This window comes from Eleutherodactylus coqui, chromosome 3 (assembly GCF_035609145.1).
Source record: "Eleutherodactylus coqui strain aEleCoq1 chromosome 3, aEleCoq1.hap1, whole genome shotgun sequence".
NCBI classification, from domain to species: domain Eukaryota; kingdom Metazoa; phylum Chordata; class Amphibia; order Anura; family Eleutherodactylidae; genus Eleutherodactylus; species Eleutherodactylus coqui.
The window spans coordinates 195,445,515-195,467,140 of NC_089839.1; the positions used below are offsets into that span (position 1 = coordinate 195,445,515).

Here is a 21,626-nt window from a genome sequence, read left to right on the forward strand (position 1 = left end):
ACAACCCCGATGCAGGGAGGTAAAGAAAGCTCACCGGAGCGCTTACCTTAATCCCCGCGCTCCGGTGACTTCTCTACTCACCGCTGAAGATGGCCTCTTCCTCCGTGGACCGCAGCTCTTCTGTGCGGTCCACTGCCGATTCCAGCCTCCTGATTGGCTGGAATCGGCACGTGACGGGGCGGAGCTACACGGAGCTACACGGAGCCCCATAGAAGACTGCAGAAGACCCGGACTGCGCAAGCGCGGCTAATTTGGCCATCGGAGGCCAAAAATTAGTCGGCTCCATGGAGACGAGGACGCTAGCAACGGAGCAGGTAAGTATAAAACTTTTTATAACTTCTGTATGGCTCATAATTAATGCACAATGTACATTACAAAGTGCATTATTATGGCCATACAGAAGTGTATAGACCCACTTGCTGCCTCGGGACATCTCCTTTAACTCAGTTCATGGAGAAATCTTACAGCAGTAATATAATGGAAGAATTAACAGGTGGCCTAGTTGAAGGTTACTGAGCTCTAATCCTACTGCTGATACTTGTTTTAGGGAATGTGTGGTTATAATGCTGGATTGTATGGCTGAACCCACTAAGTAGAAGAGGTGCTCAGATATTTTTGGTTATATGACATGAATCTAGAAGCCCCCGGTGTTTTGATGATTGGCACTTCCCTGTATGGAACTTCTCCTCCTACAGCAATGTGTACAGTTTACACAGAATGGCGTGATCAAGGGAAAACATCTAGTGAAAAGGAATTCCTGTGGACGTAAACAGCTCGTTGCCAAAAGGGATCAGAGAAGGATGTCAGGAATGATTTTGATGAACAAACGCTGCGCAGTCAAGCAAACTATAGCCAAACACAGCACTGATGCTCCAACTAAGGCCGCTTTCACACAGGTGATAAAATCGTGCAATTTTCTCGCGATGCGACAGCACTACAAATCGCATGTATGTGAAGCCCACGCTTTACGAAGGGTTCCTTCACATTAGTGATGTTTTGTACGCTGCTACATTGCGAGGAAAAAAAAAATCGCGGCAGGCTGAATATTGCCGCGATTTGCTGTTTTGTAGCCCATGTTTTCCTACGGAGTGTTCGTGCGGTACGATGCAACGTTTACAGTAGGAAATCTTACTGTTTTTCCTAAAATAACACCTAGCTGCATTAAGAAAGAAACAATACATTATCTAACAGGCGCTGTGCGCTCAGCCGCACTTCTCCGAAGCTCCGACACACTTGTCTGAAGTCCTCAGCTAGCGATTTCTGGTCAGGGGATTCAAAAACCCTGTCTCCAGGAAGAGCTGGCTCGGATTGGTTCTTGAATGCCGCGGCTCAGCCAATCACTGCAGCGCTCGGGAGGAGAAGTGCGGTGAAGCGGATAGCGCCTTTTAGGTAATGTATTGTTTTGGGTTTTTTATGCAGTTAGGGCTTATTTTTGGGGTAGAGCTTAAATTTCAAGACCCCCGGAAAATACAGGCAAAAGAGCGCTACAAAGTCTCGTGACCCTGTAGCGTGAGATCGCCGTGAGAACACGCAGCAATATTGCACAGAACACAGCTGCAATATCGCTGTCGCCCATGTGAAAGAGGCTTAATGTGTCCGAATGCACAACCCGCCATTCTTTATCACGAATGGGCCACAACAGCAGACAATCGGTGGCAATACTAGTGCTAAGAGAAACAGAAAGGTGAGACTCCAGTGGGTAAAAAAGCACAAAAACCTGGATCACCAAGCAGTGAAAAAACATCACCTGGTCAGATGGATCCAGATTTCTGTTGCACCGTGCTGATGGGAGGTCAGAATTTGGTGCAAGCAGCATGAATCAATGACCCCTTCCTGTCAGGCTGGTGAAGATGACATTATGGTATGGGGAAGGTTTTTTGGCACACCCCGCCTCCTCTGATACCTGTGGATGGACGCCACAAAGAATTGGTGCAGTTCTGAAGACCAAAGTAGGTCCAATGAACTACTAGATGGGGGTCTCTAATAAAGTGGACGTTCAGTGTCTGTTATTTTCATAATAAGTTAAGTCCTGCATCTGTGCTAACACATAGAACACGAATACACATCCAGGCACATCAGTCAGTTTCTAAGAAAACAGTAATCTTCATATATTAGCCAACTGCATAAAAGGCAATCCCCTAATATGTTATTACTGCAATTGTCATTCAACCACATGTGTATTCTAAGGGCCACTCCAGCGAAAACACATTTTCTATACTTGCCCCCCCCCCCCCCCCGATTGCCTGTTACATTATGGAGGTCTCATCTGTGTATTACAGCAAGTTCCATGCAGTGCAGCCCCTGTTTGATGCCTATCAGTCACCATAATGAGGCTGAGTTTTTTTTACTTTCCGTTTCACATCTACCCCATGATGGATTAGCACAGCATTAGCTGAGGCTATACTATTTGTTCCTGCTGGAGGGGGAGGGGGGCAGTTTAATTATCATTACCCCCTATATTCACCTGAATAAGCTATAAAACATAGGTATACAGCTGGGACGATGAGCTCCGACCTCCTCTATTATAACTGTGTGACAGGAGTTGTGTGATCATCATCAGTAACTATGACAGGAGTGTCAGTGTCCTCCAATAGGCAGTTTGTGTCATAGGATTCATGCAACAGCATCACACAGACTGAGAAATTGATTAGTTTCAGATATCATAACCCCAAGAAGATCTGAGCTGGTCAGAATTGAGATCACATGACCACCTGAAAAAGAGGCTGAGAGTTTCAGAGAGAAAGCAATAACTAACCAAGGTAACATTAGCCCACTTATATAGACTAAGGGGATAGCTACATAATGAATGAATTTTAAAAAAATCACCAAAGTGTCCTTTTAAAGTAAAAGCAAATTTCACGCAAAGTGCAATGTAATCATACTTCTAGGCAACAGTTAAAAATCAAGCAGGCAGACACAAAGCCAAATCCACCATTCAAAGCTTAAAATCTGTGAAGCAAGCATGACCAGCGGATAATAGCTGTGATACCACATTGGACCACTAGGTGGCCTATTGACATCACAAGCCATTACTTGCATCCATTGAGGGATTCTGTGTACAATATTCGGGGATACAGGTTCTTTTATCCCATCCTCTATATTTTTGCACAAGCTTGGGATAATGGCATGCATACGAGAGAGCTGAGTGAGGAACACAGGCATAGGGGGGTCTCCAGCCACCAACTGCCTCCCCCTGCAACTTCTCAGGTGAGGACAACTTTAAGGCATTTGCTATCATCCTCTGCCTCCTTCTAGATTATTACTGGGGACTTTTCCTTGCTATCTTCTGTTGCAGCTTAGAAACTTTGTTGTCTCCTCAATACCCATGTATTGAATATTGTGCCCTATCTGAGTCTGTGGTGGCAGTGATTGAGGAAGATGAAGAAGAAGCAGCAACAGATGTAGCAGAGGGAAAAGCTCCAGTGCTAGAATTTAATTCCCTGCTACATCTGTGGTGGGTTAATCCCAGTATGGCACTGGTCTTTCACCAGCAGAGCTTGCAAACTGCACATGGAAAATGCCAGTCTATACCTGAGTGGGCATTCAAAGCCAATGCCTAGGAGGTGGTGTAGGGGTGCAATTGCAGAATATTGACTTATATTGTCCTACTTCTCTGGTAGGGTTAATAGTGACACAGATTTGGAGTGACTTTGATAAAGCAGTATGTTACTCCTGCCACCTGGGGAGTAGGAAGGATGGCAGTTACTGAATCAGGAACCATCTCAGACTCTTTCCACCCTGAAACCTGCCAGGAGTTTTTCTACGTGTTGTGTCTTCTTCTCTTGTAGTTTTCATGGACTGGAGTCTTGGACCTCAGCTTCAGCCCTTGATGACAACCCTGCAGCCTTGAGTCAAGTGTTGTTGAGAAGATCACCACAGGACATAGACAGTCTCTAGCAGCAGGTGACCTGCAGACCCCCAGAAGAATGGCGTCTATTGGAGACTTTGACCCTGTACACACCAGTGTGCCAGCCACTAAGATCGAGATCACCGTGTCCTGCAGGTGAGGCTTTCTGGAGAAGTGAAGGTATTTGGAAAGGAGAAGAAAAATATATATATGTAGCAGATGTCTGGGGTTTGGTGTCCTGCTCTGGAGGGTTGGGTCATTGAATGATGGGTCTAGATGGAGTGTTTTGCAATATCCACTGCGTTGGACATTATATCAAGGGGCAATGTTGGTGGCATTGTATCAGTGTGTGTGGCATTAAATCTGAGGATCATTAGAACAAAGTCCGTTGTGTTGGCTATTGGATCAAAGTCCATCAGGTGGTCATCAAGGTCTAGTGTATCAGATAATCCAAACTGAGCTGGCAATTGAATTCAGGTCCAGTATTTTGTAACCATCTGTTGCATTGGGCATTGTATCAAGGGGCAATGGTTGTGACATTGTATCAGTGTATAGGGCATTATGCCTGGGGAATATTACAACAAAGTCTGTTGTGTTCTGCATTAGATCAAAGTCCATCAGGTGGTCATCAAGGTCTAGTGTGTTGGGTTTACAAGGTGCCGTGTTCACAGTGGGTCCTCTGTGTGGGCTTCGATATAGGTAATGGGTAGTGTACCATGGACTGTTGTGAGGGACTGCAATCCATCATGCGGAGTGAAAAGGTTCTGGGCAAAACATTGAATTAAAGTTAAGGTCCAACATATGATATAAATGTCCACTGCACAGAATCCAAATTGAGTTGGCTATTCAATCGAGGTCCAGTATTTTGTAACCATCCGTTGTATTGGGCATTGTATCAAGGGGCAATGTTGGTGGCATCATATCAGTGTAGAGGGCATTACGCCTGGGGACTATTAGAATAAGGACTATTGTGTTGGGCATTGGATCAAGGTTCAACAACTGGTCATAAAGGTCTAGTGTGTTGGGTATACATGGTGCTCTGTTCACAATTGTTCCTCTAGGTGGACATTGGTCCAGGTAATGGCAATATACCATGGTTTGTTTTGTGGGGCTGCAATATATCATGTGGAGTGAAAAGTCTGACAAAGTACTAAATTAAAAGAATGAATGTTCCTGGCACAGAATCCAAATTGACTTGGAAATTGAATACAGGTCCAGTATTTTTTAACCATCCATTGTGTTGAGCATTGTATTAAGGGGCAATGTTAGTGGTATTGTATTTGTCTGTGGGGCGTTAAGCCTGGGGAGTATTAGAATAGGATTCTTTGTGTTGGGATTGGATCAAGGTCCATCAACTGTTCATCAAGGTCTAGTGTATTGGATAAATAGGGTTCATGTGCACAGTGGGCATTGCTCCAGGTAATGGGTAGTGCACCATGGTCTGTTGTGAAGGGCTGCCAGTTGTGCTTAGCATCAGATCAAAGTCCATCATAAAGAGCATCAAAGTTCTGGGCAAAAGATTGAATTAAAGACGAAGTCAAGCATATGACATAAATGTACACTGCACAGAATAGAGTTAGAAATTGAATAAAAGTCCAGTATTTTGTAACTATTTATTGTGTTGCCGTTCTCCCAAGGGGCAATGTTGATGGCATAATTTCAGCGTGTAGGAAATTACACCTGGAGAACATCAGAACAAGGTCCATTGTGTTGGGCATTGGATTAAGATCCACCAGGTGGTCATCAATGTCTAGTGTATGGGATATAGAGAGTTTCATATTCACAGTGGATCCTCTAGGTGGGCATTAGTCCAGGTAATGAGCAGTGTACCACGGCCTGTTGTGATAGGCTGCAAATTCTGCTTAGCACTGGATGAAAGTCCATTATGTGGAGTGCAAAGGTACCTTTGAATTAAAGGGCATTGAATTAAAGCCAAGGTCCTGCATGTCCATTACACAGAATCCAAATTAAGTTGGTGACTGAATCCAGATCCTGTATTTTTTGTTGCTTTGGGAATCGTATCAAGAGCAATGTTGGTGGCATTGTATCAGTGTGTAGGGCGTTACACATGGGGAGCATTAGCATAAGGTCTCATATGCTTAGCATTGGATTAAAGTCCATCATGTGAAGCACCAAAGTTCTGGGCAAAACATTAAACTAAATCCAAGGTCCAGCATATGTCATGATTGCCCACTACACATAATCCAAAAATTGCAAATTGAATCCAGGTCCATTGTTTAACCATTCATGGCTTTGGGCATTGTATCAATGGGCAATGTTGGTGGTGTCACTAGTGTGTAGGGCACATGGGGAGCATTAGAACAATAAAAATTGTGTTGGGCATCGCATCAAGGTCTAGTGTGTTTGGTATGCAATACACTCTCCATTACCCAGACTAATGCTCATGTAGAGCATAAGGACATACTTTATACCCAAACCAAGGACCTTGTTGATCAAGTCATATATATCACCAAGGTTCCTTGCAATACAACTTCATTAAAGCCAGGGTCCAGCATCTTATATGAATGTCCACTGCACACAACTTTAGAACAAGGTCCATTATGTTGAGCATTGGATAAAAGTCAATCAAGTGACCATCAAGGTCCTTGGTATTGGGTATAAAGTGGGTCCTTATGCTCTACGTGGGCATTAGTCTGGGTAATGGACAGTGTACCATGGTTTATAGTGATGTGGTCATCAATGTCCAGTGTCTTGAGTGTTGTGTCGTGGTTCACTATGTAGGACACTCAATCTAATCCATGAGCGGAGAGATACATTTGGGCATTGGTTCAGTTTCACCATGGTCCATTGTTTGTGGCATTAAGTTCAGGTCCACTGTGTGGGTCATTGTATCTAGTTGTTGCCTTGTAAGACGTCTATCACATTCCTGTGAAGGAGCCAACGATGATAGATCAAGGTCCAGAGCTTGGAGTCAACATCCAACATGTGCAGTACACAGGTTCTGGGCACAACATTGAGTAACACGATGCACAATATCTTTCTCGCATGAAGTATTAATTACATATGGGAAAGATCGGGTAGGACTTATCTTACTGCTATTCTTTTCAAACTCCTGCGCTATAGCGTGGAGTTTGAATGACTGTCGAAAAACGTAGTTTATGCGCAACTATGCTCTGTGTTGGCGAGCGTAGTTGCGCATATGGCCATCTGAAACCGCCCTATGAGTATAATCACAAGACCGTATTTACGCAGGTATTTCACTGCATAAAAAAAAAAATTGCGCCTGAAAGAAATAGCACCTATGCGACCATTTTCAGTCGCCGGTTTTATATGTCACGTGAAAAGAAAGGTCTTGCCTATCTTTTGATGTGATACGCAGCAGGCTCCCATAGACTTCTATAGAAGGTGGAAAAAAGGGAGGGGGGGAGTTACACGGCACACAACGCTGGGAAAAGAAGACAGCTTGCCCTATTTAAGCATTAGTTGTCATTCTGAGCATTTTACAGCAATCGCTGGTTTTCATCACTTCTTCGTATTTTTTTGCATATACACAGCAGCGCCCCGTGTGAATAGCTTGAAATATGCGAATACAAATCAGGATTCGATCGTGTCAAATCTTCATTAATATGATTATAAAGTGCGTACGGACAAACGTAAAAACACATATGGCCGTGTGAAGGAGGCCTGACGCTGTATTGCACTTTTTTGCATGCAGTTTTCAAGCATGTGTGATGCATTTTGTGTGAAGAACTCTCGATTTTCATTCCGATATACATTCCATTTTCACATGTGTGAAAAGTTGCAAGTGGTTTCAATAGTTTAAATGTGAAGAAAACACATCCCACTCGCATGCAAATCGCATGGCATGCAAGTACGATGCAAGTATTTCACGCACCCACAAAAAAATATTGGGCAATTCTCCCCAAAGGAGGACATGCAGTGATTTTTTTTGATTTCGCACTATTGATGAGAAGGAAAAAAAAATCACTCATGTAAATTAACCCATTGAACTCTATGGGTTTTTTTTCCCATGCGAGTTCTACCCATATCGCAGTCAGACGGAACTCATACTGGAAGATCAAGCATGTGAATGCACCCTTAGAGTCATGCTGCCATTTTATCCTACAGATGGGACGGGGACAAACAAGCACCAGGTCCTTCATGCTTCAGATAGGGGATGTATGGTGGTGTGAACCAACCCCAAAGGGGGCCCTATTGACATGTTAGCTATGGATCCCTACCTATGTGATTGGCAGCTTCCTACTGTATGTTTCCAATTCAGGTGCCAACTGCTTTGAGGGCTATATTGAGTTGCCCATAGTGGTATATGTCATATATATTTATGGCAGCCTATTGTGACCCTATATTATCTCATTCATATATACACGCCGTTTACTCCGGCATTGTCAGCTAGTCCAGCTATTTAGTGATTGCATTCATGTATAATTATATATTGGATGTAATTGCCCTTTAAATACCCAGTAGCTCGGAGTGCAGAATAGAATGCGTTCTCTGGAGTTTGCAATGCTTGTGAGATGCCCTAGTCAGGCCAAGATTCCCGTAACACGTCTACGCTTTTACGCCAATTACACTCATTAGCTGCTGGGGAGAAAGTTCAGCTCACAACTATATATAAAGGTAGAGGCTGGCAGCGAGGAGAGCGACCATTAACATTTCCACTACACAGCACTGCCTGCTGGGCTCCAGTCATATGCATGAGGGGTCTGATGTACAGGAGCAAGAAATGATCAGAGAGGATGGAGAGAAGACAGGATAAGAGTAGGATAGATAGAGAGATGTGAGAGAGAGATAGACGCGAGGCGGGTAGGTGGATGCGAGGTGGGTAGGTGGAGGCGAGGCGGGTAGGTGGAGGCGAGGCGGGTAGGTGGAGGCGAGGCGGGTAGGTTGACGCAGGGCGGGTAAGTGGACGCAGGGCGGGTAAGTGGACGCAGGGCGGGTAAGTGGACGCAGGGCGGGTAAGTGGACGCAGGGCGGGTAAGTGGACGCAGGGCGGGTAAGTGGACGCGAGGCGGGTAGACGGACGCGAGGCGGGTAGACGGACGCGAGGCGGGTAGACGGACGCGAGGCGGGTAGACGGACGCGAGGCGGGTAGACGGACGCGAGGCAGGTATGAATGATATAGTTAGATATGATATAGATAGATAAGTATGAGATAGTTTCTCCGAGGAGTATCCCTCTCGCCGTGTAAAGATGGTTTTCCTGTGAGTCTGATGTGTTGTATAAATCCCAGCCCATCGCACGAATGCATCTCATGTGGAATGTAAGTGGAATGTGATGGGGGGTTTTTTGCCTCCCATAGGAAATAATGGTCACTATGATCACCCAAAAACAGGACATGCTGTAATCTCTCTACCTCGCAGCATGTAAATGTTATAGGATTTGTCACTAAGTTGTATACAACTGAGTGCATTAGATGGCGCTCTCTAGAGCGACGTTATACAGGGCGGCTACGGGAAAGTAGGCACCACACTTGTATGAAAGCTGGGTAAAAGAAAATCAGACTGTGTTGCTCATAGCAGCCAATCACAGCACAGCTTTCATTTCTTATACTGTTCAGGTAAAATTAAAGCTGCACTGTGATTGGTTGTTATTCCTTATACTGCTGAGGTAAAATGAAAGCTGCGCTGTGATTGGCTGCTACAGGCATCACACTCTGTCTAAAATAAACCTTTAGTATTCATAGCAACCAATCACAGCACAGCTTTTATTTTACCTCAGCAGTATAAGATATGAAAGCTGCTCTGTGATTGGTTGCTATGGGAACCACAGACAGATTTTCTTTTAGACCCCCTTCATAAGCGTGTGGCGCCCCCTCCCTGTAGTATATCTGTATAGTAGCCGTTCCCTGTAGATAATGGCAGCATATATAACCCACACACATGATGACTGTGTGCGGGGAGCGGATAGATTTTCCTCCCTGGAGACGGGGACACCAGCGCACAGACCTCCAGTATTTTCCGCTCCGCACAGTGTGAATTATTTTCCACTCCACGTCCATATGTTGCCGCTGTTCCCCCTCACTGCCGAATTACAAAGCCTCTCTAGAACATGCCATGCTGTTTTCTATGGGCGCAGACATGTTTAACCCCTCAGCTACCACGTTATTATCCCAGCTCCGCCATACTGTAGGGCAGCCCCCCTCCCCCAGGCCGCACATTAACCCTTCTCTAATAACAATCTGTACAGTTATTTTCCACCCCGGTGGATCTTGGATTGGAATCCCGCGTTAATTGAGCGAGTACAACAATCCGCTGAAGCCAGCCGAAGTAATTAAAGAGGGATCCAGAAATGAGGTTTTCTCTAATATCAGCCGTGATTAGGGACAGACAAGCCGCTCCTACCCTATACCGCCATATAATGAGGCACATAGGGTGGCCTGGATTACCGCAGAAAATCCACTACACTATACATTACTAATCTCCTACAGTCCTCCGTAATACGTTTAAAATGCCGCGACATGTGCCGCGGTGTAGTACGTTACAGATGTAGCAGAGCCGAATCTGTCATCTAACCGCTGGCATTGTGATTCTTCAGACAAGGCAGTCACCTAGAAAACCATAATAAACCCAAAGCGATGTCAAAATGACACGAGCGGATGTGCATTTGCACATGTTGCGTTTTTGCGGGCTGAACGATGTTTTATTGCGCGTGCATCTGTGTATTGTACTGTACGTGTTGCGCCCGCAGGACATGTTCATTTGCGCGCAGCAAACGAAGAGGCACCGCTTGAAATGCTAATTAGTCTAATGCGTTCCAGATGTGTTCTTTTTCCAGCTAAATTACGCAGTGTATTACGCATCTCGCTGCATATTGTGTGCGCATTTGTGTGCCACCTATTAACCTCTATACAGATCTTTAGTGCGCAAATGCGCAGAAAGTAGATCATGCTGCGTTTTTTTCTGCGTGATCAAAATGCGTGCGTAAAATACAGAAACATGAATGAACCATTGAAATCAATGGGTTCTATTCTCTGCGTATTGCATGCGCAAATACGCCTGTGTGACGCCGGTCTTAGACCACAAAACAACTCAGCTCTGCTATGTCCAACATATAGTAAAATCAGCTCTGCTATGTCCAACTCACCATGTCCTGCCAAACATATGTCTGCTATATCCAACACACCGCATCTGCTACATAAGACAGTCAGCTCTACTATGTATCACAAATAGCGAGTATGCTCACTCATCTCTAAGGACAATTACTCGATCGAGCATTGTCCTTAGCGAGTATGTCCAAGTTCGGAAGAAAAGGTTCGGCTGCCGGCGCGGGTGAGCGGTGAGTTACGGCAGTGAGCAGGGAGGAGCGGGGGGGGGAGAGATCTCCCCTCCGTTCCTCCCTGCTCTCCCCAGACGCTCCCCGCCCGCCGCCGAATCTTTTCTTCCGAGCGGGCAGGTACTCGCTAAGGGCAATGCTCGATCGAGTAATTGCCCTTAGTGAGTATGCTCGCTCATCTCTAATTACAAACCTTTCCCTGCTACATATCAGCAGACCAGTTTCAAGTCAGGCCTTGCTACATGTGAAAGGAGCTTTTTACGTCTAACATAGCTGCCTCTGCTACATATAACAAACTCAAGTCTATTATATGTAGCAAACCATGTCCAACTAAATCCGGCAAACTCAATTCCGCTATATTTGTCATACCCACTGGTACTACATCTGACATACACAGCTCTGCTATGTCCTGCTAGACCTGAAAAACTAATCTCTGCTACATATGATCATGTGGGGTTTTGTCCTGTTCCTAGCTAATCCTAAAAGATAACTCCACTCTATCATGACTTCGTTAGGGCTTCTTCAGACGGATACAATTGCACACGTGGAATTAGCGTGCGCAATACGCACGGAATAGAACCCATTGATGTCAATGGGATCGTTCTTATTAACAATTGTTTTGCACGCATTTTGTGCGTGTGCAAAAAAAGTAGTGCAAGTCCTATCTTTCTGCGTGTTTGCACACCAAAGGTCCCCATAGAAGTCTATGGGAGGCGCGCAAATGTACAATGTGCTGTGCACTTCTGTAAAGAGGAGAACACATTTGAACCTCATTAGGCTTAATAGCCTTTTAAATCAGGCCAGGGGGGTGCTGTGCACAAATATGAACAGTCCCTGCGTGTGAAAAACGTGCAGTACTATGCGCCAACAGACACACAAATCAACTATATCAGTCAAAAAAAAAAATTGGACCGTTCTTGCACTTGTAAAAATGCAATTTTGTCCGTACCTGCACAGCAGATATTCTTACATGAGTTTTGTGATTTCAAAACACGCAAAACTTGCACGATGATAGACCCCATTATTTGCAATGGGTCTAATTACATGGGCAATTTTTCTCCCTCAGCGAGGCTGCGAGACGGAAAAATGTCATCGCGTCCTATTTTCATGTGAGTCTCACCCAAGAGTAGTACAAATGTGTGGTGTCCCACAAGTCGCACAGCACACAAATGGGGTGTCTGTGTGCTGTGCAATGCGAGTCTCGCCCGAGAAGCTCAGGCGTGACTCACTACTGACCGCATAAATACGGCCTTTCACTCAGGGCTTATCGCATCACTAAACATGCGTTTTTCATTCGTGTTTTCCATGCACATGAAAATCGCCTGTTTACACATGATCCAAAAATAACAGGTCAGCACACAAAGCTTCCATAAAAAAAACAACTTTTCTATATTTTATTCATTACAATTAAAAAGATGTTACAATACAACAGAGAGGAGTCTCCAATGTGCAGCAGACTGGCGGAAGGAAAGCATACAACATATAAAGTTCATGGAATTAAATATATGCATGTATGCAAAATTGTATATCAAACATTTAATTGTATATAATAACATATCAAGCATACAAAGCATTGAATCTATGCATATAAGTAGCAGTACATAATGTATAAAGCCCATCACCTGTACCCCCATACGTGTTTTGCCCCTAGCTTCCTCAGGGAGTATACAGATGAGTACAATGTGATTTTTAACTCGCCCATAGGAAATAATGGGCGATTTTCTGCAAAATCACCAAAAAATAGAAGATTCTGCGATTTTTTTTTTTTTTCCCTTTCTCGCAGCAATTTTGCAAGTGAAAAATAGCACATGGAAATAGACCTATTTGAAATAATGGGTTCTATTTCCGTGCGAGTTTTACACATCTCGCAATGCACAGAATTCACACAGGAAACTTGCCCATATAAATACAGCCTGAACATTGCAACAATTCTTGCATATTGCATCGCACTGGCAGACCAAAATCGCAGGTTTAAGAGTGCGACATTAGTCAGATATCGCACTGGCCAATTTGAAAGCACCCCTACTTATGGTTTTCATTTATCAGCTAGCATTGCAGTCCCCATGAGTATGTGGGGCTTTGCTAAAATTCTAAACACACAGTGGGGACCATGAGATTGCCAACCTGAACTGGCAACCCCCTTTCTCAAGAGGCTCCATAGCAGTTGCCTCTATGGTATCTAAACCCCTGTTGCCAAAGTCCATGGCAGTAGTTATGAAGTATTAAAGGGCTACTCAAGCTTTGGAAAATGTCCCTTGACAAAGTGTCCCCCTGCTGGGACCCCCAGCGATCAGTTGGAATCTGTGGGGAGACCTCACAGTAAGGGTCTCTTCAGACGACCATATATGCAATTGCGCACTCTTCAACGCAACACAATTGTGCCATGAACGAGGTAGTTTTGTGTGCATAATACTGTATTTTTGTGCACCCAGAGCCTGTTTACATACGCACGCAAAACACCTTATGCATATTGCACATTTGCGTACCTCCCATAGACTTTTATGGAGCCCTTCCTGCACAATACACAGACTTCTATGGGGGCATTTCCTACACAATACACAGAAAGCTAGGACATATTTTACACACCCAGAAACACGCTCAAATACAGTTGTCTAAGTGTTTCATTTTCCTGCAGCACCCCCACAGGTAAGAGGAAGTATTACACAGTTCTCAATTAAATCAGTGGGCTGTCTGTGTAATGTACAGATATGCTGAGTCTTCCATAGAGAGGATATCTCTGTATAATTGTTCTCCAATCTGGCCCAGACATGAGGATCCTGTGTCAGTGGTCACCCAACTTTCCCAGAAACGGATCAAACCATAAAACGGTGTGGCATAATTGGAGATATCCATTTACAATATCGATGGTCACCCATGTGAGAGACTGCCAGTGCGTTTTATGAATATAGAGATGCACAATCAATCTATATGGTAATTCGTCTCGTCATTTCCATCCAGTCGAGAGTCTCCAGCTTCATGATATATTGTATAGTTTATTGGAGCCTGTAACTGTCAGTGTATCCGGTGGGGTCACCATGGTGGAGTCGGTAATGGTACAATTGTCACTGAAGATGTGACCTGATGGGGTCTGGTAATGATGAGCAGAGTGACAGTTCCTGTATTTATCATGTATAAGGGATTATTTCCTGGACCTCACGGTACACCTACCTGGTAAACTATGATTGAGGGATGTCAAGAAGGACCTTTACCGTTACACTTGTGATTCAGGGATTAATACAGTGTAGTTCGAAGCTCATAAAGCAGCGTTTACTGGGCTGTCCTTGGTAGTGGAGTCTTGAGCGTTTCCTGAAGACCATATTTAGTCATTATATCCGCATTCCTTACTCATATTAACCCTTTCCAATCCACTGTCTGACCTCCTGAAGACACTATGATTTAAGGCTGTACAGCTCCAATGTTGGAAGACGTCCGTCGGGGTTCTCTTACTGTATATTGCCAGCCTCTCTGCTGTCAGAGCCTATCCAACGTGTCACCTCATGCAGTACTGGCTTTAGCCAGCAGATAGTGCCATTGTATAACAGCAGAAAGAGTAAGCCCCCTAGGAAAGCCAGGATAAAAATTGGATTGGAAAGGGTTAATGTAAGTAATGTATGCACAAGTCACATGATGTATTCATTCATCAGCACTAAACTTTCGCAATGGTTTGCTACTTTTCTACTACAATAAGGTGTTACTTAGGGTGTTGTTTCCCATAATTGGACCACTGCATATTTCTTTGTTCTACTGAAGGCCTCTTTCATACAAATGTTATTTTGACGCTAAGTTAGGCGCATCAAAGCAGCAAATAGCATGAACTAAGAATAGCCGCAATAAAGTGTCAGCTATTCGCGATTTTTCAGTCCATTCAACGCTTGGCTGTAGTGAAATAACGCCGCAGCCCCGGAATCCCTCGGTCGGCAGAACTACTATTTAATTACTTTAAATGCCTCACTGGAGGCACCTGTCAGTGTTTAGCAACGCTAGCCTTTGCTAAACTCCCTCCCCCTCCCTTTTTCAGACGGCTCCCATAGGAGTCTATGGAGCCTCTAGCGTTTTGCAGTCCAAAGATAGGGTAAGACCTATCTTTAGACGCCGAAAGAAATTTCAGCATTTTTTGCAATCCGTTTTTTTGGGGGGTGCGTCAAAAAAATTGTTTATCTGAAGGAATCTATAGTAAACCATTGGTTCTAATGGTTGTGATTTTTTGATGCCCCTACTTAGCGTCAAAATAACACGTGTGAAAGAGGCCTAAAGCTAACACTGAGCTGGTTCCTCAGAAATAGTGACGTCACACAGTTAGGTCTTATTTACACGACTGTATATACACCGCTATTTAGTGGCATCAAGAAACTGCCCAAAAATAGCGACCATGTGAAGTATTGGATTCTTATTTATTTATTTACATGGACGATTTTTGAGCACGTTAAAAAATCATGCCAGGAAAAACAGCACATTGGTGACTGTGCTATCTTTTGACGAGATACGCTGGAAGCTCCCATAGACTCCTATGGGAGCTGAAAAAATAGGGAGGGGGAGGGAGTTTACCTATGTACAATGCTGGAAGAAAAGACAGCCGGCTCTATTTAATCATTAGCAGTCAGTCCGAGGATTTCTGTGCTGCTGCGTATTGTTTTGCTGATACACAGCAGCTGCCCTTGTGAACAGCAGAAAATATGCAGCTAAAGGGCTTCACGCCAGCGGATATACGGCGTCCCTCTCTGCAGGGGGAGGAGGCTGGAAGAGCCAGGAGAAGTGCTCTGAGCTCCCGACCCCTCTCCGCCCCTCTGCACTATTTGCAATAAGGGGAGGTGGGGCGGGGGCAGAGACAATCCCGGACACTCAGCCCCGCCCCGCCCTCTCTCATTACAAATAGTGCAGAGGGGCAGAGAGGGGGTGGAGAGGAGGCAGAGAGGGGGTGGGAACTCAGAGCACTGCTCCCGGCTCTTCCAGCCTCCTCTCCCTGCAGAGAGAGACGCTGTATATTGGCTGGGCGTGAATACCCGGCCGATATATGGTCGTCTGAATAAGCCCAAAGTTTGAGATTCAATTGCGGCAATTATTCGTTCATGCGATTTTAGGGCGAGTACGGCCAACTGTTAAAATGCATATGGTTGTTTGAAAGTGACCACAGGCTAGTTTTACATGGGCGATTGCGATTTTGCCGCCATCACCCATGGCTCTTGTTCTTCACTAAATGGCTCTTGTTCTTTCTCTGATGATCATCGCTAATTAATTAGGTCACATGAAAACTCCGATTCCAATAGCCTTATTGTCGATTCTTAATTGAAAGGAGTACTGCAACACTCAAATATTTTCGAATAGATTTTCACTGACAGAACCGACATTCAAGGAACATCATAGACCTTTCCTTTAGAGAAGCCGTCCCATGGAATCTCATCTTCTGATGTCGCCAAAGCGTTTGTAGAATCTCTCTTTTACAGCTGCCCAATAAATATTCCTATGCCTCTATAACCTTAGAATTATTAACTCCTGTTCAATATGGCGGCTTTGGCAGAATAATGGCGTCTTGTTTACTTTAAGAAAGAATCTTCTCTCCTGTCACAGAAGGAAATGGTTTAATTCCAGAGTTATTAATTACAGCCTGAAGCTAGTGATTTACTGGCCTCTAATACCTTGCTCGCTCTCTCAATGTCTTCACACATGGCCAAATGTGACCTTATCTAAATCTGCATCCATCATGCTCAGTCGTGGATGGGGAGGACGACAAACATTTACTTCATGCTAATAGTTTGGGGATAATTAGAATTTGTAATTGCAGAGACTTCAGTATGGTCCATGGACTCTTCTAGAAGATGCGCTGTCTGTCTTGTGTAAATATAAGTAATGGCGTCATCCTTGCAATATCTATATTATCCTTTACGTGGGCTCTTTAAGGACTGATATCGCACTCTTCAAAGGGAACCAGTCACCAGGTATGAGCACACAAACTTGGCTATGGTGCTCATATGGCAGGTTTGCAGGGAGGTATTTCTTATACTTACCTGGCTCTCTAATCCACCCCTGAAAGTCGGCGCGGACTCTGCAGCCGAACCCTGGCTCCAAGCTGTGTGTGTATGCTCTCATTGATTGTTACTGGAATGTGTGCACACAGCAAGCGGTTAGCATGACTTTTGGGGGTAGCAGCACTGGAATGGTGGAGCCATTTAAGTATAAGGCCGGTTTCACATGAGTGATTGCAATAAAATCGTGGCAATTTTGCTCAAGTCGGAGCAGCAGCGCTGCTTTTTCTCGCAAACACATCGCTGCCGCTTAGCTGTCTCCCGCTAGCGAGAAAGACAATAGGACTTTCTAATGTTAAAAACGCATCGCATGAAAATCGCAAGTTCTTGCGCTGTGATGTGATAAAACGAAGGGAAAAAAAAAGAGCAAAACGCAAAAAGATAGGACATGCTGCAATTTTTGTTTTTCACGCATCATCGCATAAATGAAAACATTGCAAATGTGAAGAAAACCATTGAAAAGCAGTGGTTTCATAATTTAGCATTTTCACACGTGATTTTATCGCCCATGTGCAACCGGACTAAGAAATGCCTCCCGAGACTCCAGGGAACCTGCTGTATGGGTACTATAATTTAGTTTATTCTGTTTTTACACAAGCGATATTATGACACTAAGTAGGCATATCAAAAAATCACATCCATTAGAATCAATGGGTCCCTATTAGAGATGAGCGAGCATACTCGCTAAGGGCAATTACTCGATCGAGCATTGTCCTTAGCGAGTACCTGCCCTCTCGGAAGAAAAGGTTCGGGTGCCGGTGGGGGTGAGAGGTGAGTTGCGGGAGTGAGTAGGGGGGAGCGGGAGAGGGAGATCTCCCCTCCGTTCCCCCCTGCTCATCCCCGCCGCTCCCCAAACCTTTTCTTCCGAGAGGGCAGGTACTCGCTAAGGACAATGCTCGCTCGAGTAATTGTCCTTAGCGAGTATGCTCGCTCATCTCTAGTCCCTATGGATTCTTTCAGTTAAACAATTTTGATGCAACTACAAAAAAAAAAAAAAAGAAAAAAAATCGGATTGCTAAAGATAATACATAAGCGCGTTATTTCAGTGATGTGCTATTTTTTAACGCACCCAAAAAATTTTCAGCTGAGTGCATACGTTAGAATCCAATGCTCCATGTGGTCACAATTTTTGGACGTTTTTTTGACAAGGCTAAACAGCTGCGTTTATACAGTCATGTGAATAAGGCCTCATACAATAAAGAGGCTATGGCTGGTTGGGACTGTTTTAATATCCTTGCATCTAGGTGTCAGCACAATGCGGATGGCGATTATTACATCTGCAGGGTGTATTTCCATGAATTCTTTTGTGGTTTTTTTCTATTGCTCCAGCAATGCATCGAAGAGACTCAGCGCAGAAAGGACAAACTCTGCTCTGCTACAGCTGACAAACGGAGCTCAGCTGTGTCTGACATACACAGCTCTACTATATTTGTGCTGGTGACCCATTTATAGAGACACAACTCTGCTCAGCTGTTGACATGATTAGAATCCAGGATCCTTTTACCATCCAAAGGGCAGATATGCTGGGAACATATTACTGGCTGTGATATTTCCAGTCACCAGTACCCGGGGCACATCCATGCTGTTGTGCCCATGTCACATCGTTCCTATCCATTGCCCTCTCTAATAGCTGTTGACAAACAGTGAATCATTACACAATTATGTCAGTCCATCTTGTCAAACGTCTGAATTTTTACAGCATTGCCTCGCTGCAGGAGCCTTATTACTACGAGATAATTACCCCATAGGGTTTCATAGAAGCCCATGGGGGGCATTTATATGAAGTTATGAAAAAAAAACTTTGGCTTGCTCTGTCTAGTTGTTTGGACATCAATCATATCTTATGTTTGGTATTAGACAATTTATTAGTGGTGGATTTCCCATTTCTATGCCTTCCACAGGAAAAAAGGAGCTAATTTTATCAACCCTCATTACATGCCCCTGACCACAGCATGATCCCACCCTAGTGTCCCCTCACAATAAAGATGCTTCTTTAGTGCTCCCATACAGAAAAGTGTTCCTAATTATGCCAAACACTAACCCCGCAAAGTATACCTCAGTTTTCAACAAGTTTTCTAAACTACCCCAGGTTCTCCATCTCATTTGCTGCTGTTTGCACCCTACTTTTTGCCTGTAAATTCTGATTTTTAAGTGGTCTTCCCTGTCTTTTCTGTTGTCTTGCTGTTTGCAATCCACTTTCATGCACAGGGGAGTCTAGCAAGCCTAGCATTCTGCCAGTAGTTTCCTGTACTGCACTTCTTGTCCTCCCGACTTCCCATCTTGCATGGAGGCAGTATCTGAATGCCTGCCCTCTGCTCTCACGGACAATTTGAGTAAATTCAATATAGTGTACACACAGACATGCACACCCCAGGAGAGACCAAGACTGTGGGCATCATTATCAGTGTCGGCAGATCTGTGAGTTTGCAGCCCCTGAGTGTACGGCAGCTGCCTGTAAAGATAGTTCCTCTCCCATTGCTAAAGAAAAGTCTGTGTCCTTGTTACTACAGAAGCTCTGTACATAATAACAGAGAGTGGATTGCAGAGAAAATGGAAGGGAGACCCCTAGTGGCAGCCACTTCAAATGTGATTTGCACTGGTAAAGCAACAACATTTTTAATGCAAGTTTATCACAGAAATGATGAGACTAAGGCCGGGCTCACACGGGCGGAATCCACGATCGGCGTCTATGCAGAGTATCCGTGGCAAAACGCGACATTGAAAAGCATGTAAATTTGTTTCTTCACTTACACTCGCAGATACGAATAACGTATTCCGCAAGTGGAGGGAAAAAACATATCACACTCTATTTTGCAGCAGATTTCACGCAAACAGCCTCTAGTGAAGTAAAAGAAAGCCTTCTGACCTGCAGCCCATATGCAATTAATTGCATATGGTAAGTGTCATACCATCGTTAAGCGACCGCGCGCGAAATACAAACATTCTAAAAAAAAACAACTGTACCGTACATGACTGATGGCGAGTTGCCACAGTCATCCGTAGTAAAGCAAAATAAGGTACGCAGGGTCTCCGGCCAGGCTCACAACTGGAATTCACTGCGGGCCTCCCACATGCGGAATCCAGTCCGCCCAAGTGAGCCGAGCCTAACACAAGCTAGTAGAAGAGCAGAAGTTGTCTGAAAAGCTAGAGCCCCTTTAAACACAGAGTTGTCTCCTGCTATACAGATATCCACAATGACTCATATACCTGAATATATTATATATACACACACAGCACTGAGGGTTGGCATGGCAGACTGGCACCATACAGCTCCAACCAGTGCATGTTGCCTGCAGTCTCCAGGGGTCAATGCCTGTCAGATTCTATGACTCATTACAGGCTTATCCAACATAATGTGCAGGTGAAAGGCCTACTCCTTGATAGGAGGGCTAATGATGCCCATATTACCTAGAACAGGCTCATTCTCTTCACCAGGGGCGGCGGATTGTAAGGAAGCAATATAAATCTAATCAAGGAGGAGAATTTAGTGCAGCGCTAAAATACAAGGGTTTGTGTTAAAATAACATGATCCCGGGAAACTCATAGAGATCACTCCCTAACAAAAACACATGCATAACTGCTTTACCTTTATTGATCGGTGGAAGTGACTGATGCCTCCAAGGGTAAAGAAGAGGGGGTTATAGAAAACAAAATGGGATTAGCCCTCACTCATCCCCTTCCCCCACAAAGGTTCAATGACATCCTGGGCACCCTTTGGCTCCAGGGGCAGGGGGTGACCGTAACCTCTGCACACCCCATAGTTACCTCCTTGGCATTGGGCTCTGCCAAGTGCAGGAAGAGGTTAGGTGGCATGTAGATCCCGTACGGTTTGGTACCACAGAGTCGGCGTGCCGCCATCACATGCTGTAGGTCATAGATATTCTCCCCTAGTTTAAATGCTTTCCAGTTACATACAAAGCCACAAAAAAAATCTACACAATACACAATCTATCAATACACAGAGAAGGAAGAAAACAGTCGTCTACCTCTAGTAGTGACCTACAATTCACAGCTAGAGGTACTAAGGAACACTGCAAAGAAACTCCATCATACCCTACACAAGGATGACTGTCTGAGAACCATATTCCCGACCTTCGGCTTCTGTGTTACAGGTAACCCCCAAATTTGAGGAACCTTAAAATCAGGAGTGCATTGCCATTTGACACACAAAAAGGAACTTATCCCTATAATGTAAGGAGCTGTAAGACCTGCTCACATGTACGGACCGCGGACTGGATACGGATCCCCAACACACAGCAGGACTATAAGATCCCGGGGACATTCACATGTTCCACGTCCGATGTTGTGCACCTGATCCGGTGCAGGGAATGTCATGTTGGGGATCTTTATGTTGGGTAAACAGGACAAAAACTGAAAGCAACGATGAGATCTCATTGCCCCACAATTAAAGAAAGAAAGACAGAATTATCTTTGCCGAGCATTTTTCTAGTCACAGACACAACATAGAACATATGAAAGTTATTATACTTAAAGGCAATTTCAAA

At 44.5% G+C, this 21,626-nt stretch overlaps 1 protein-coding gene across 1 annotated transcript in view; it reads left to right on the plus strand.

Annotated features, from left to right (window-relative positions):
• Window positions 1-3,907: 3,907 nt before the first annotated feature.
• Window positions 3,908-21,626, plus strand: part of CPNE9 (copine family member 9) — a 271,252-nt gene continuing 253,533 nt past the window's right edge. Inside the window, exon 1 of the mRNA XM_066596738.1 lies at window positions 3,908-4,003. Within this exon, the coding sequence (XP_066452835.1) occupies window positions 3,927-4,003 (77 nt within the window). The 5' untranslated portion in view covers window positions 3,908-3,926. The remainder of the gene's footprint in view (window positions 4,004-21,626) is intronic.